Source organism: Sycon ciliatum, chromosome 8 (assembly GCF_964019385.1).
Source record: "Sycon ciliatum chromosome 8, ocSycCili1.1, whole genome shotgun sequence".
Lineage (NCBI taxonomy): Eukaryota > Metazoa > Porifera > Calcarea > Leucosolenida > Sycettidae > Sycon > Sycon ciliatum.
The window spans coordinates 32,202,145-32,218,478 of record NC_088650.1 but is presented as its reverse complement, the minus strand read 5'-3'; the positions used below and the strand labels follow the sequence as shown (position 1 = coordinate 32,218,478).

General features: G+C 48.3%; 2 protein-coding genes across 2 annotated transcripts; both read right to left on the bottom strand.

The window, feature by feature from the left end:
* Positions 1–3,149: 3,149 nt before the first annotated feature.
* Positions 3,150–7,247, bottom strand: LOC135822797 (proteasome maturation protein-like). Its single transcript, XM_065335623.1, has 6 exons — positions 7,082–7,247; positions 6,917–7,005; positions 5,842–5,896; positions 4,787–4,888; positions 4,053–4,146; positions 3,150–3,604 (listed from the first exon to the last, which is right to left on the bottom strand). The coding sequence occupies exons 1-6, from the start codon at positions 7,082–7,084 to the stop codon at positions 3,537–3,539; spliced, it is 411 nt and encodes a 136-aa protein (XP_065191695.1). The 5' UTR covers positions 7,085–7,247; the 3' UTR covers positions 3,150–3,536.
* A 1,755-nt stretch (positions 7,248–9,002) lies between these two features.
* LOC135822795 (uncharacterized) lies at positions 9,003–14,965 on the bottom strand. The gene is made up of 5 exons (XM_065335622.1): positions 14,818–14,965; positions 12,911–12,983; positions 12,273–12,343; positions 11,208–11,292; positions 9,003–9,855 (listed from the first exon to the last, which is right to left on the bottom strand). The coding sequence occupies exons 1-5, from the start codon at positions 14,842–14,844 to the stop codon at positions 9,785–9,787; spliced, it is 327 nt and encodes a 108-aa protein (XP_065191694.1). The 5' UTR covers positions 14,845–14,965; the 3' UTR covers positions 9,003–9,784.
* Between the last annotated feature and the right edge of the window lie 1,369 nt (positions 14,966–16,334).

Genomic DNA, 16,334 nt, shown 5'->3' with positions numbered 1-16,334 from the left:
GCTAGCACCACGACCTGTGAATACTGGGCAGCACGCACTCACCCCTATCCACAACCTGGCTGGGTAGGGGGGGGGGGGGGGGATACGGGGCTTCAGGACCCACCAGCATGGATGGGGCATGGTAGGGCACGGGGACCCGTACAGGGCAGTAGGACCCACCAGCATGGATGGGGCTAAGTGGTGGGGCAGGGGAGGGAGAGGGTACAGGGCAGCAGGACCCACCGGTATATGGGGCTGGTTGGGGTACGGGGGTGGGTACAGGGCACTCCTTATGCAGTCCATATAAAGGCAGGGGTACCGGGCACTCCCCTGTCCCCGGGGAAAATCGCGGAAAAAATCGCAAAAACGCGGGGGAAAAACGCGGCACAATATGGCATAATTTGCGGTAAATATGCGGTGATTATTATTGATATGCGGCAAGTTTGCAGTTGATATGAGGCAATTTTCAGTGAGTATATAGTGAAATCAATCAGTTACAAGTCTCTGGTGTAAGCACTCGTCATATTTGAGACGTTGCTGACCGAACAGTGCACTGTGTGTACGTGTAGTGCAACAAAAGAGTTCAAAAAACACGGGAAAATCGCGGAAAACGCGGTCTTTAAAAAATTTTTAAAAAATCGCAAAAAGCGGGGAAAAACGCGGCCGCGGAATCGCGATTTTCCCCGGGGACAGACTCCCTATCCCCGTACAGGGCAGCAGGACCCACCGGCATGGGGCTGGGTGGGGCATAGAGGTACAGGCAGGGCGCTCCCTATGCAGCTCATACAGCTACAGGCAGGGCCTGCCAACAACGGGTGAGGAGGGGTGTACAGGGCACTCCCTATCCCAGCCCTGCAGGACCTGCCAGCATGGGGCAGGGTGGGTAGAGTGTTCCGGGCTGCGTGGGGCACTACTGGCTATGCAGCCCCTGCCAGTATGAGGCTGGGTGGGGTGAAATGATCACAGGGCTGGGTGGGATGAAATGATCACAGGGCTGGGTGGGGTGAAAGGATCACAGGGCTGGGTGGGATGTGAAATGATCACAGGGCTGGGTGGGATGTGAAATGATCACAGGGCTGGGTGGGATGAAATGATCACAGGGCTGGGTGGGATGAAATGATCACAGAGCTGGGTGGGATGTGAAATGATCACAGGGCTGGGTGGGGTGTGAAAGGATCACAGGGCTGGGTGGGATGTGAAATGATCACAGGGCTGGGTGGGATGAAATGATCACAGGGCTGGGTGGGGTAAAAGGATCACAGGGCTGGGTGGGATGTGAAATGATCACAGGGCTGGGTGGGATGTGAAATGATCACAGGGCTGGGTGGGATGAAATGATCACAGGGCTGGGTGGGAGGTGAAAGGATCACAGGGCTGGGTGGGGTGAAGGGCACCACTCACTACGTAGCAGCAGACCGGCCAGGTTGCCAAACACAGGCACTGTATAAGGCATTAAGGGTGCGGAACACTGAGTAGCAGCAACAGCAACAGCAGCACTGTCAGACATTGTGAACGATGCCAACCCTCTCCAATCTCCTCTGACAATAACACTCTACCCGTACACCTGGTACACGTGCCTACAAGGCAAGGGCAAGGGTAGAAGATTAGGGCAAAGGGGTGGGATCGGGGCAGAAACCTCACCCTCTACATGCACCCAATGCTCTATCCTAGCTGCCTAACCCTCCGCTCTAACCCTGACACATAGTTTACCCGTGTGAAGAAAACAACAAGAAGAAAAAGATCAAGAGGTGCGATGAGGCATTTTACACCCAAGCAGTGTGGCTCTGTTTCACAGGCATGCCACGGTGGCTTTGATACGGGCATGCCACGGTGGCTTTGTTACGGGCATGCCACTGTGGCTTTGTTACGGGCATGCCACGGTGGCTTTGTTACAGGCATGCATGCATGCACGTGCCATGCACAGGACTTGTGTACTTCGGTGCCATGCACATGAGCATACATGCCCAAACCAAATTCCCTTTAGGCGAAATTTCACCTCCAAAATCCGACTAGAACCACTTCAAAACTGGCACCCAAGTACTAATTTTGATACAAACCGCAGATAAAAGAATCCTTTGTTGGTCATTATCCGTAGCGTGCTGAAATGGATTATACTCACGTTTTGCACCTTTTAACTTTTCATGCACATGTACCGTATAGGCGCGAATAGGAGCCCCGGGGCTCTATTTTCCAGAAAACACATTGAGGGGGGGGGGGGGGGTTATATTTGAGTGAGGGCTTTATTCGAGAGGGGGATTTATTTTTATTTTTTAATAAAGCCAAATAGAAACATCAATTGCTTCACCCAATTCCTGCTGATCAGTACATATACACAGAAGCCTTGCTTGGTAGTTTAACATGTTTTTAGATTTTGACAGCAGCGTCCTCACCTTGTAACATGCTGTCAAAATGATCAGTACATGTAGTGACTGCAATTGGTTTGTTGTATGGTACTTGAAGTAGGTACATGTACAATAAGTACACCCTGTTGCACTTGCATACCGTACACGGTTCATGTACTGCACTGCATAGTATGGACGTTGCGTGCTCGATTATAGGCCCGGGCTTTTATACGAGACGGGGCTTTATTATTTCGATTCCCTCTGACACACGGGCTCTATTGGAGAGGGGGCTCTATTCGAAGGGGGGCTTGTATTCGAGCGCGTTCGGCAATTGCCTATGAATAATTTTACGACGCTTGCAAAGGGTGGCCACACACTAAATGTATGTTTCCTGACACTAGTTCGTACAGGATCAAATAGGGATTCGTCCACCACGGGTTCAGGACGTGTTTCTTAATTAATACGTGCATTGCACCATAAAATGATGCCTGCTGGCTGTCGGGACAGCACTGATAATGGAGTTGCCCCCTCTTGGACGCTATGATTGTACCTTCTTGATGACACCCAGGGAGTCGTACACAAACAGGTTTGGGTATGGCTCCCTGCTGAAAAGCCAGCTCACAAACACTGAATACCCAAGCACATCATGTATGCAATTGTGCAGAGACAGTCACGTGATCTCAAGCACACAACATGGGCAGAGGCAGTCACGTGACTCCATCTCAAGCACACAATATGTGCAGAGGCAGTCACGTGACTCCATCTCAAGCACACACCATGCACAGAGGCAGTCACGTGACTCCATCTCAAGCACACACCATGTTCCAGTCATGTTCGTCACTGCATAGCAATACGACCACATCTTTCGTATAGATTGAGTATCAGAGCTAAAGGGGATCATTCAAAAAGGTACATTTTCATTTGAGCATTGAATAAAAAACAGTGCCGCAGTGCATGGATTCTTGAGAGCGCGAGTGAAAGCAACTAGTTAAACACACACAGTAGTATGTACAACATGATGGAGTGTGACTGTGCCACACATCACGTGGACATGACTCAACAGCAAGCAAGCAATCACTGCACTTACATGGCAGTGGGCAGTGTGCAGTGTGCTGGGTGCTGTATGGGTGATGTGTGCCGTGTTGCGTGCTGTACACAGTCATACTCTAGTACTGGCGGGATACGTAGAGGCAGCAAATCAATCAAGGTAGTTGTCTAGAACTTGCCAAGACGCTGAGTGCGGGAAGACGATGATTCCTGGAAGCGCTCGGCGAATGATGAGTCTGCACAAATAATGACAACACCAACACAAGACCAGTGAATCCATGATCAGGAGTTGTCCGGGGCTAAAGATTGTGTTTTTTTCTTCTTCAAAATGAACAATAGCATTTTTCAGCCTCCACCCACCCACCCTTTCTGCAGGAAAATCGAATTTCACAATATTATTGTTTCAATCTCCAGCACCCAGAAGCACCTGGGCACTCTCCATGTGCAAAAATTATTTTCAAAACAAAACTCCTAAAACCCACCCATCCCCAAACAAAACTATTCGATTCGGGAAAAACCCATTGATAACCTTGGACGACCCCTTTGGCCATGCCAACTACTTCATAAGTTTATTGAAGAGCATCTCTGCCAATCACATGCTTGAGAGCTGCCTGCCTGTGTTTCAAATATCACCGTGGAGTGACACAAATTCACAGCAGACTGAGCAGACCACCGCCAACTCACGGTTCAATGTGTCATCAAAGCTGATGTCTTCGTCCAAACCGAGAAGAACTTCAAAAGACGCCATCGAGCTTTGCAGCGGACCGAGTCGCTGAAGCTGCACGGAAAGATGAGGACACAGCAGAGCAGTACAGTGCACTTAGTTCACTACAGTACAGTACAATACAGTACAGTACACTACAGTACAGTAAAAAAGGAAAGTTTGCCGGATTCGCGGCCGCATCACCTGACGTGTTGAGTAACACATCAAGCAAAGACATTCATATCGGCGGGCCACCAATTCGTCCGTATATCCTGGGTGTCGAATGCAGACCTCACAAGTGAGTCAGGGGTACAGTAGAGTACAGTAGAGTAAAGTCTGTTCACACTAGAGGATACCAAACACAGACAAGGTGGCACATCTCTGTGACTAGATACATGTGTCCTGTACCGGAGAGGTATACTGATGACAGATTGCCGTAGTGCCTTGTATTAAAGCCTGTCTCATATAGAAGTCTGTATTGAATAGAAGCCTAATTTTCAAGATACTCTGTCGGCACATAAGCCTGGTTTTAGTGTTGACAACTTGACATACATAGAAATACCTGTCTTGCATAGAAGCATGTCGCATGTAGAATCCTGCAAAATTTCCCCCAAAAGTCATATAAGCCGCGGCCTTTATACACGACTTTACGGTACACAAACAATTGCACGAAAACAGTGTTCTTCAACGTGTGTAGTACCATTGGGGCACTCACCTTGGACGTGATGGACCGTTCGACCTTCATACGCATGACAGCATGCTCTCCCTGAGCACTGCGTACGGTCTCTTCTTCTTGTGCCATCTGCGTCTTGAAGAACTACACAGCACACAGAAAAGGAATGGAAAGCAGCAAAAGATCAGTTGCCTTGTCATACTGTACAATCAACCAGAGAAAGTGGATGCCCCATTATCATACTGTCCAATCAACAAGATATCGGTTGCTTCATCATACTGTCAAACCAACAACAAGATATTGGTTGCCTAATCATACTACCGTCCAACCAACCAAGAGAGAAAGTGTAGTGCACGTTCACCTAGACAGCCAGACTTTGTTTGTCCACTTCCACTGCCAGTCGGTAGGGAAAGTGGCCAGATACAGTGCAGCCTACTTCAGTTACTAGTGCCCAACCCAGTGACCTACCAGGCGCGTACCCAGGGAGGGGTCCACAAGGTTTGGACGAACTCCACTTTCTGTCAGCCAACTGAACGATTTTTTCGTCGTTTTGTTGCCCTGCGCTGCGGGTTGTGCTGTGCTGTCAACGAGTCGTCAAGTCGCAGATTCTACGACTACTCGACGTCGTGATGCACTGTGCATGCGCTGAAACACGCGACTCGCGCGAGAGTTGGTTGACGTGACATCAACGTACCCCATGTAACCCGCCTCCCGCCGACCCTACGTACGCGCCTGCCTACCCAGATATTTTCATGAAAGGTGACATCTAGCTGCACTAGAAGGCTAAATCACAACCATGTAGCCATGATTGTAGACACTACCCCTTTGAAACCAACACCTTGGAATAGAGTCTGGAAGGGAGGGGGGGGGGGAGGAGGGAGGGAGGGAGAGAGAGAGAGAGAGAGAGAGAGAGAGAGAGAGAGAGAGAGAGAGAGAGAGAGAGAGAGAGAGAGAGAGAGAGAGAGAGAGAGAGAGAGAGAGAGAGAGAGAGAGAGAGAGAGAGAGAGAGAGAGAGAGAGAGAAAGAGAAAGAGAGAGAGAGAGAGAGAGAGAGAGAGATGGATAAGGACAGGGATGGGATGACACAGTCACACTTACATTCTTCTCTGATGTCTCCAGCGCATGTGCAGGGGGTGGCATACCGTGTGCAGGCCTAAAGCAGTAGATAAACACACACACACACACACACACACACACACACACACACGCACACACACACACACACACACACACACACACATGTCGTGTCCACAGCAAGAAAAAAACCCAAGATAACTACACACACCGGATGCAGACAAATACATCCACAGTACCTATCAATGACTGGTTTAATACATTAGTAACAGTGACTGGCGCCATGTATCGGTTTTCATTACGCTGTGCGTTGATGCTAGACTGCTGGGTCACGTGACTTTCAGCACTGTGAGTGACTGAGTGTACAATCATGTACACAGGTCCTGGGTTCACTTGTACACAGCTGTACTGCACTTTCAAACACTGTACCCCATTCTATGTCCTTCCACACAGAGAATGCCTACACGTGCTCGCGAGTTGGTGAGCGTAGTATCTTCTTTATTTCTCCAGTCCGAAACAACAAGACTCCAGACTCAACTCATGCACAGCAACTAAAAGCCGCGAAGTCCGTTTCACGTGTGTGCGCGCGCGCGCGCGGGAAGCGGCACATGCTAGATGCATAACATGACATTGTACTATTATCACGAATGTCCCGGGTGGCCAAGGAATGCAACAGCGCATATGTAGATGTGGGTACTGCAGTGAGCTGCCTCGAACTCTTGGACGGAAAGTTGACATCGCCCAGAACGTCTCCGTGCATTAATAACCAAAATGTGCCTGCCTGAGATCAGTGTTTCAGAATGTCTACAGGCTTGGACTACTACATGTAATCCACAACACTAAACTACAAATTTCAAAAGTGGTTTGAAATGTTTTCGTGAAAGTACTCCTTGTGCCGGCTGGACTAAATGAGTGAATGCCTGAAACAATCTTAGGGTTTATCAAAGACAATGAACACAGTAGGTTTCCATCTGGCATACAGAGCCTTTTCATCGTCCTTTATTTACGCACGTATTGCAGGCAAATGCGAAGCCCTGCAGCAATGCAATTTCAATTAGCAAGCTGAAATGCCGACAGTACAATACAGCACATTGCCTACCCGTGCCTCATGGCATCAGGGCCACCCATAACACCATCATTAGGTCCAGACAGCTCCTTGGTGTAAGTGGTCTTTGGCAGAACGGTAGCCTACAACACCAGAAAGAAGTCATGGTGTCAATCAAACATTCAAGCCTGGGGTGTTCTCCGTTCAAATATTCTGTACCATTATCGAGATGTGAAGGTTCTCGGCTAGCTAGCAATATGAGTAAGGGCGCAAAGAGCAGACAGCGGCGTGCTTTGACTTCTCTGTTTGCAAGAAACAACCGTAGTTATTAGACTTTCAAAGATTTCAAGAGGAAACAAAACTGCTTTCGTAGTCCTCAAGTACAGTCGTCGCCAAAAAAATCCGGCCAATGCCAAGTATACGCGTACATAGGTATGGTAGGTAGATCTACGCACGCGGTACTTGATCGCGGGTTCATGCACTGGAGTGGCACATGCACTAGACTCTAGCTCTAGACGTCTAGTCTAGCCTCAACTACAAAAATGTAGGCCACTGCCACTGGTATGGACAGCACTGAACAGTCTGCGCCGCACTCTGCCTGCTGCAGTCGGTTTGAGCACTGCATGCAAGCGCCGAGCCTGAGTCTGAGTGAGTGTAGCGACGGTTTCAAATAGGACATACCCGTAGGTTGCAAACCGGAACGGACTCCATATTCACTTTCTCTCTTAGTATTTTGATTAGAAAACATATGTCACAGTGAGACTACGATGTGTTATAACTAACTTATACTCCGAGCCAAAATTTCATGGCTCTGCGATGAACAGAAGCGCCACACCAAGAAGGGGAGTTTTTCACGTGTTGAGTTTGACGACTTTCGAAAAATCAACTTCTTGTCGCAGGTAAACAGCGGTTCGCCTCTCGCCAATAAAGAGCCGCATACCAATCGAAACTAATGGAGAAGCACACACAAGGCTTATTGTTATTCTGTACTGGCCGTCGTGGAGCGATAGCAATTACCTAATTTCAGACTAAGAGTGAATTTGACGTGCACTCTAAAACCTTTCCGGTTTGGAGCCACCTCTGATTTGAAGCGGAAAATTGGGCAACTTGGAGGCAATGGGTCAACACAAAGGAGTGGCTCAGTTCGATTGACTCTGGCCTCAGATCAAACTTCAACATGCCAGTTTCCTTCCACAAACATATTTCGAGTGAACAATCTACGCTGATGATAGGTTTGCATGGTTTGGGCCTATACAAATTTGGCTGACCTGTCAAGCCGTTCCGGTATCCACTGCACGTATCGAACCGTCGCCTCTACATGGTGTACATGGTGTATGCGCCGCTATGCGGGCCTAGCCTGTCAGCATGTGAACAGTGAAGACATAACTGCAGTACATGCAGACCCGGTCTACCAGGGCACTACCACTACATGTACCAAGTATGATACAGTGCATGCGGCCCAGTACAGCTACCGGTAGCTAGCATTGCATTTGGCCGGATTTTTTTGGCGACGACTGTAGTTACTTCTTCAAAAATTTCTTTGGTGTGCATCATCATAATACATATGCATGCATGTGATGATGGGACGCGTAAAAAGACGTTTCCAGAAATCATGCAAAATTCACGCTGGTTACGTCATTGATGATGCATGTGCATGTGTACATCGATAGTACAATAACGACGTAGATCTACGTGCGCAGTGCGTATCTACTCTTGGTATGATGATCATGAATGATGCATGATGGTCAAGAACAAGATTGTAACTTTTTTTGTGTGTGTTGAAATTTTGGCTACAAATAGTATACAATACATACATGCTGTTGAGATTGCTTCCGATTGATTGGGCTTTACTGCTCAAGGTCTCACGTCGAGATGAGAATGCACAGTTTGCAGTTTTCGGTACACCAGCTCCAGGATGGTAGTGTATGTGGATGGGCCACTCTGTGTTGCTGAGTCTCAGGCAAACCCAACCACACAGTCTATGCATCCCAATACCCAACATTGGTACATGCATCCCAATACCCAACATTGGTACATGCAGCACTGCAGAACAGAAACAACTCAGCATCATCAAGTCGACAAGACTCGATGCCACACATACTAGTATCGCGCACGGCACACCAAGCACACCATCGCAAAGTACGTGTTTGATTTACCTGACTTAAACAACAATCACCCGAGTCGACGGCTAAGAATAAGAAACTACTACAAAACTATGGCTACCAAAATAGAGAAAGTCCCCTGTGTGGGACAGGAGGAATAACTAGGAAATATGGACAAACTACAAAAAAAGAGCTTACTTGTAGCTGAGCTGTGACACACAGCAGTAAACATAGGGAGCTCACAACAACGGATAAAAGAAACTGACAAACTACAAAAAAAGACGATAATAATATTAATAAATACTAGATAAAGCGGAGTATCCAGATTATCCAGGCGCTAGGCAGGGCTGGATAACAGAGAGGAAAGGCTAGCAATGACGTGGCGCATCGGGTTTTGTGGCACTGCAAGGCACACACCCAGTCCAAGATGAGTGTTACTAGTCGTTGCAGATAGCATGGTTGCCTTGAGCACCAGCTAGCCGATGATTTCAGTGACATACAGCACTGTCTGGTGAGCAGCTGCCGGTTGGATGGTGGCTGACAGCCGGCAACCCAAGACCGTGCAACAAGGACTACTCCGATCACCTTAAGGTGATAAAGATCAAACTGGCAATGCAGCTGTTCCAATTATCACAGCTGGCGTATTGTGTATGGCAGCGCGGAGTGATGCGCTGAGAGATGAACTTTAATCCAATCATCTGGTAAAGTCTCTGCAAGAACGACTTGCACTTCTTGATAAATACGAGAAAATCTTCCCTTCTGATATAGCTGTGCTGTGTGTGTAGGCTGAACAAGCACTGAGCCTAGAATTGTGACCAGGTCATGTGCTGCTCCGTGTGTCGGGCTTGGGCTTGCGCAGGTCAATTAGCTGATCCTGGCGGTAGTGCAGGCCTGATACACAGACACACAGACACACATAAACACACACCATGTACCAACACACACACACACACACACACACACACACACACACACACACAGCAATACAAACATTTACGTCGGGACAGAAGGGCACAAGAGGTATACACAGCTGTCGTACTACAATTATGCCAGCTGGGAAATCTAGGCAAAGGTGAGAACCATCACTCCATGCACTCGCAATCATGCAAAATGGCAATTTGTTGGCAAGTACAAAAGTTTTCTGAGCGAGTGGCACTAAGGCCGCGGTCACACCGAGCTCGATTCAGCCGTTCAGCCGAAACAAGCGCTTGTTTACGTCACTATTACCATGGAAATGGCTGAAAAATGTCCTACAAGCGACTTTCAGCCGTGGCTGACTCTCAGCCGTTTTTTTCCGGCTTGTTTCAGCCACAGCTTGTACAAGCGGCTGAAAGCCGAAGTTCAAAAAATAATTTGAGTGCGCTTGGAGCTCCGGAGCACACCATGTAGCTAGTTGACATGATGAACTGATATTGATGTTCTTTCTTGTGTCCGTGGAACCGTGCTATCCCTGTGCCTTTGGTTTTGACCGTGAGTCTGTCTACCCCAACTACACTGTATTCAGTTTGATTTGGATTTTGTCCGACGACCATGGATTTCTGCCGCTGTGCCTCTAGACTGCTGCGTAGATTGTTGGAGCTGTGGTTTGAGGCCAAGACAAGGCACCACACTCACGACCGAATTCATGAAGAAAGCCGGGTACGAAGAAGAGAGTGGATTGCAACTGAGTTCAAAAACGGCAACCGGCGGGGCAGAAAGCTCGACATCAGGAAACACCACCCGAACCATCGCGTCCATGCACACCGAACAAATAAAAAGAGCACGACTTCGCAATTCAGAATCCGGGCTTCCTTTGCTTCTTCATCAAAACTGAACTGTGAACACTAGAACAAGTACAGTTTTAGATCGCGAACGTTCTGCTCACGGGCTCCAGTTTCTTGCAAACATTGGTGTGTTTCGAGATATTCAAAATTTGGCGGGTAAGAAAAACAAGCCATTCAAGCTTTGCACTCAAGGTCTGGTGTGACCGCGTCACAGGGATCACGCAAGCCAGCTGAGCGCCAGCGATAACAAGCCCAAAGTGGCTTGTTTCAGTGTGACCGGGGCCTAAGGTACAAGAAGGTGACTCAACAGTTCAATACCATACAGTATACAGTTTTCCACAAACATGACCTGATGCAGATAGAACACATAGGGCTGAATAGCAGAAGCAATACCTGGCATCGCAAGGAGCCATTCAACGTGCTTGTGAAAGCTACACACACGCACATTACACTAGCAGTCAGGTAAGGCAAACGACTTACGGTATGTGCCTTCGGTGTCCGTTTCCGTCAGCTCGTACACTTGCTTGCGGAAGATGTCCTCAGCCATGCCGGCAGCACGGAGCATCTATCCCCCCCACACACACACACAGATCAACAACACGTGATACAGTAAGATAGGGCACCGAAGAAAGCAGGGGCTCAAGGTGCAGCCTAGCATTGTTCTAAAATGCTCAAAAAAATGTTTTTATTCTGCGATCATGGAGAGCACCATACGATTCATGCCATTTTCCAGCCTAAGTGTTCTTTGCCGCCCGATCATACTCTATTATCATACTGTATTATGCATAATTTCAGCGAGATTCTCTTGCTGGCTATGAATGCAGTAAAGAGCACCGTGTCGACACGCGGACATTGGTCAAGAAGAGGACAGCAAAATGTGGAGCGGCCAATATCGATACGACATGTCTCAAGTCTCTGCCACCAATAGACGAACTCAAGGAAAAACAGAACATATCATAAGGAAAGACTGACAGGGACATACAATCTTCAATTCAACTGTACCAGCTATGTGCATGCGTGTGTGGACGTGTGTGTGCGCGCGCGCGTGGACGTGTGTGCGCGCGCGCGTGGGCGTATGTGCACTGGATCTGTGCATTTGCAGATTTGCGTGCTTCTCTTGCGACGGGCGCATACATGGTACCAAGAGTACATAACCCCCCCAGAGTGTGCAACGCCGATCCAGCTCTGTGTAGGGTCTTGGTCGAGCGGAATCGGATCTTCTGATGTCATGCGTACACTTCACACCAGCGCAAGGCCGGTCTCGAGGCAGGGCACCATTGTTTTTGATCCAAGAGTACCCGCGACTCCCCGGGTTCCCCTCAGATGTGTACGGTATTATGACGCAAAGATCCGATTCCGCTCGACCAAGACCCTATGCAGAGCTGGATCAGGTGTTGCACACTCTGGGGGTTATGTACTCTTGATGGTACATGGCGCGTGTATGCGTGTGTGTTGTCATTGTACAGTCAAGTAGTTTTAATACAGAATGAAAAGTGGAGCAAATAACACAACAGTACAGACATAACCGAACAGCTTGCGACGTACCTTCTTAATTTTCTTCGGATCGGTCTCTGCCGAATTGGCCATGAAAGCTTGGCGGATATGGTCGGCAGTGACTACCAACACCAGTACAACACACCAAACACATCATTGTTACATGCATTCGTTTAACACTATGGGTAACCTGAAGCCCAAAGGCAACGGTGCCTGCACCAGGGATGGCTCCGGACCAAACAAAGAGATTGAATACCACATCAACAGTATCAACAGAATTGTTCATGGGTTCCTTGAGCCTGAGTCAGAATAAGTTTTCCGCATCCGTAAGAAGGCCACCACCCTCAAGGATCAAGGTGTAGATGCAGCTCCTAAAGCGGTGGGAGGTGAGTAGATCAGACCCACCAGAAAGTGGTGAACGACCCCAAATCACAATCAACAGCATATGTGAAAAAGGCACTGGGACACAGAAATAGAGACTACACATGATCGATTGAATTGGTAGCGGCATTGAAAGGGTGATGAAGCGCCCAATACCACTGACCAGAGCTTTAGAGACATGTTTGAAAGTTTCTCCCGCTGAGGCACAATCAACACGTGGCAGGTTCTCACAAACTAGAGCAGTGAGAGACCTGGTGACAACGAAAGGGCTAGAAGTGCAGAGCACATTCGCTGAGGCAACGACTTACTTCTGTCTTTCTCCGTGTTCTTGCCAAACGCTAAGCGCGACGCCAGTAGTAGCTTGCGGTACGCGCCGAGAACCTACCAGCACATTGCAGCAAAACAAACATTATCAGATACACTCATACCTTGGCTATCCGGACCCTGAAGTTACGTGCACTTTTGATCTACGAGCACCCTATGGGTGAGATTCAGCGGAGATATTACTACTCTTTCGTTACTTTTTGTGGAAATAGTGACGTCAAATACCATATCGATGGCCTTTCCCCATCAAAATGTACATGTATGTGAATAGGAGTTGTGGACATTTCAAAGTAACGAGCAGAGCCCGGTCCCGGACCGCCCGGATAAACGAGGTACGCAATACTGAAGAAAGTACGCCACCAGTGAAGCAAACCCCTCGTCACAGTTCATTACAATTACAACTTTTACAAGCACGTCCAAGCGCAAAGAAAATATGGTACGCTGCCAATGAAATGTAAATAACAAGATGCTCCGTCTCGAGATACAGCAGGGCTCGGTGTGTGCACCGCTGCTACACTGGGCTCGGTGTGTGCACCGCTGCTACACTGGGCTTTAACAGTGTAATGGACCACACAATGAACCGCTTCCAGTTCGCAGACGGTTTTTCGTTTTGCCAAATGTGCAACGAACTGAGGGCCCCCGCAGTGCACGAAGACCAGCTACGGCAATGGCCAAGCGAAATATGACCACTGTTGAGATCTCGAGCGTGCCGCTGAAGCCGTGCAGTTGTGCCGCTCAGCTTAGTGCACACGCTCGTCATGTAACCCACTGCACATCTCTCGAGTGAGCGGTCGCGTTGAACTGACCGGCACGGTAACTTGTTCTTCTGCTTGCCGTAGTGATGCAAGCTGGGTATTCTAAAGCGAATAACCTCTATCCTGAGACTGACAGGATCAGTCCAAGCTGCCATTTTCGTTCATATACATTCAGCATGCATAACTGTATATCCTTACAGCCTGCTATCAAGAGTAGATAAACAAGAGTGTGCAACTCCGGATCTCTCCTGCACAATCTGCAGATACCCCGCGCCCACGGCGGAATTTTTTGTTTACGTCACCTTTTTTCAGAGAAACGCGGATTCTGCCGCAGAGCAGTGTGAGAGCACGTGCTGGGCACCGACCTTGTAGTGTAAAGCCCAGCCAAGTGCACGAGGGAAAACTCTCCAAAAGGCTCGCAGCGCGTGCGTCGTCGAAAAGATTACGTCAACAAAAAATTCCGCCGTGGGCCAACCCATCCGCGAGTTGCACACTCTTGTTTATCTACTCTTGCTGCTATGTATAACACTGTCTCTGCAGTCTGCACTATGCACAGATACTAGTATGGGTTTGCATCACTCAAACTCTTAGTCTTACTCATGTGCCCTGATCATCGTGACACCCAGAGCTGTGTGCTGTGCACCCAACAGAAAGGCAAATCATAACGTTCACGAACAACGAGAAACAATTCACCCAGTCACCGGGATCTTCCCGACCAAGACCGGCAGGCCCACACACCCTCGAAAATAATCACGTGGTACAGGACATAGGGCACTTAGGGGTCAGGCAGGTGGACGAGGAGTCCCAAGATCGGGGTTGTAGGTAGTAAATCTACATCTATCGAGTTATAGAATGTACACGTACTACTGCCGTACTGGGTCAGAAGGACAAATGGAACAAACTACTGCCTATTACTAGTACATCAAAGCCTAGAACGAAGCTTGACAACGACTTCAAGTGCAAGCGCCGCGATTGCAAAGATGTGGGGCAATGCCTAACTCGTCAAAAGTGTATGAATGGCAAATAAAAATGTAATCTTCTTCGAGATCGAAGGAAAATCCGAACACGAACACAGGGAGGTCAAATCGCTGCCTTCCGACAGCTACACAGCGTTACATGGTCAACATAGAACTCACCTGTGGTCGAAGAGGAGATGTTGCCATGTTGATTATTGTAGTTCGTACAGAAACAGCGATAGTCACAAGAAGAAATCAGCAAGAAGAGCACAGCTCCAAACACAGCTCAGCTAGTCAGAAGGGAAGTGCACGTGCCGTATCTCTCTCCCTCCCGTTTTGAGCCGACACACGTGAAGCAGAAAACGCGCTCGCCGCACCGTACCGCCAATCACGATCACGTCATAATTGTTGTACATTATTATGTCCCCAAGAGTTCATAACCTCCAACAAAGGCCCAAGAGGGTGCAACGGGGCATCTAGACCCAGCGCTCGGGGGGTTATGAACTCTTGATGTCCCCTATAAACCCGTACTCACCCCCATGTAGTACCGGTACATCGTACACACATCATGACCTCCATATTTGATCCATTTCCCCCAGGGAGTCATAAAATACGACTCCCTGATTTCCCCGCTGCCATGCCCCTGCATGCACATTAATTTTGTAGCCCGTTTTCCCTCCTTCTGACCCTGCACATGCACATAAACCACCGTACATTTGATCTAATAGAGAGGTTCTGCAAAACGAAAATGTGTACGAACTTTCGCTCTACGTCATGAAGTGAGTTTAATACTTCGTACGAACTTTCGCAACTTTGGACGCGAAACTAATTACTTGCAGGGAACGCGAAATGAACTTTCGTAGGAAGTTTCGTGAGACCATGGCGTACGTGCACTTGGCGCGTGCAAACTACGAAAATGTGCAGAACACAAAGTTCGTGCGAAAATTCGTACACATTTTCGCAAGGCCTGTCGCGAAACTTCGGTCGAATTTTCGTTGTGCAGAACCTCTCACAGCTGCAGCGTGAATCACTTTCAAATGGGTCAAATGTGGAGGTTATGAAGTGTGTACGGTGAATGTGTATCACTATTGCATGCAGGGCTAGGGGTAGGGGGAAATGGTGCAATTATAGGGGTTATGAAGTGTGTATGAACTATTGCATGCAGGGGTAGGGGGAAATGGTGCAATTATAGGGGTTATGAAGTGTGTATGAACTATTGCATGCAGGGGTAGGGGGAAATGGTGCAATCATGAATGATAGGGGTTATGAAGTGTGTATGAACTATTGCATGCAGGGGTCGAGATCCAAATATGGGGTGCGTATAACAGTACCGTGCTTGCAGATCCATGACATCCATACTATGACCATAGTAACTAGTCAGCTAGTCTCACTACAGTGCACTGCGTTCATGTTTCATATTGACCTTAGAAATACTAGTCTAGTCTAGACCTTTTGCTGCACTTTCAACCGCCTCTTTTACGCCCGGCCCACACCGTCATTCAGCTCCTTCTTCTGCATAGAACCAAATAGCATTCCTTGTGCATTGACACTTTCTACTGCCCACGCATCTACTTTGACTTTTCTTCTTCTCTCTGCTGAGCTTTGCCGTGACCATTGCTGTTGCAGGACGTATGCTGTCTGCCTATAAAAGCTGCTGTTCACAATTCTCTACAGTTCAGTTAGAAATGCCAGTTAGA

Excerpts from the sequence above, each read along its gene's own strand:
- LOC135822797 (XM_065335623.1), bottom strand. Across the intron at positions 5,897-6,916 it reads CCTGATGCCATGAGGCACGG|GCCTGCACACGGTATGCCAC; the intron begins GTAGGCAATGTG and ends CTACTGCTTTAG. Across the intron at positions 4,147-4,786 it reads AACGGTCCATCACGTCCAAG|CTTCAGCGACTCGGTCCGCT; the intron begins GTGAGTGCCCCA and ends CTTTCCGTGCAG.
- LOC135822795 (XM_065335622.1), bottom strand. The coding sequence starts at position 14,844 with ATGGCAACATCTCCTCTTCGACCACAG. Across the intron at positions 12,344-12,910 it reads GAACACGGAGAAAGACAGAA|TCACTGCCGACCATATCCGC; the intron begins GTAAGTCGTTGC and ends TGGTGTTGGTAG. Across the intron at positions 9,856-11,207 it reads GGACACCGAAGGCACATACC|GCCTGCACTACCGCCAGGAT; the intron begins GTAAGTCGTTTG and ends TCTGTGTATCAG.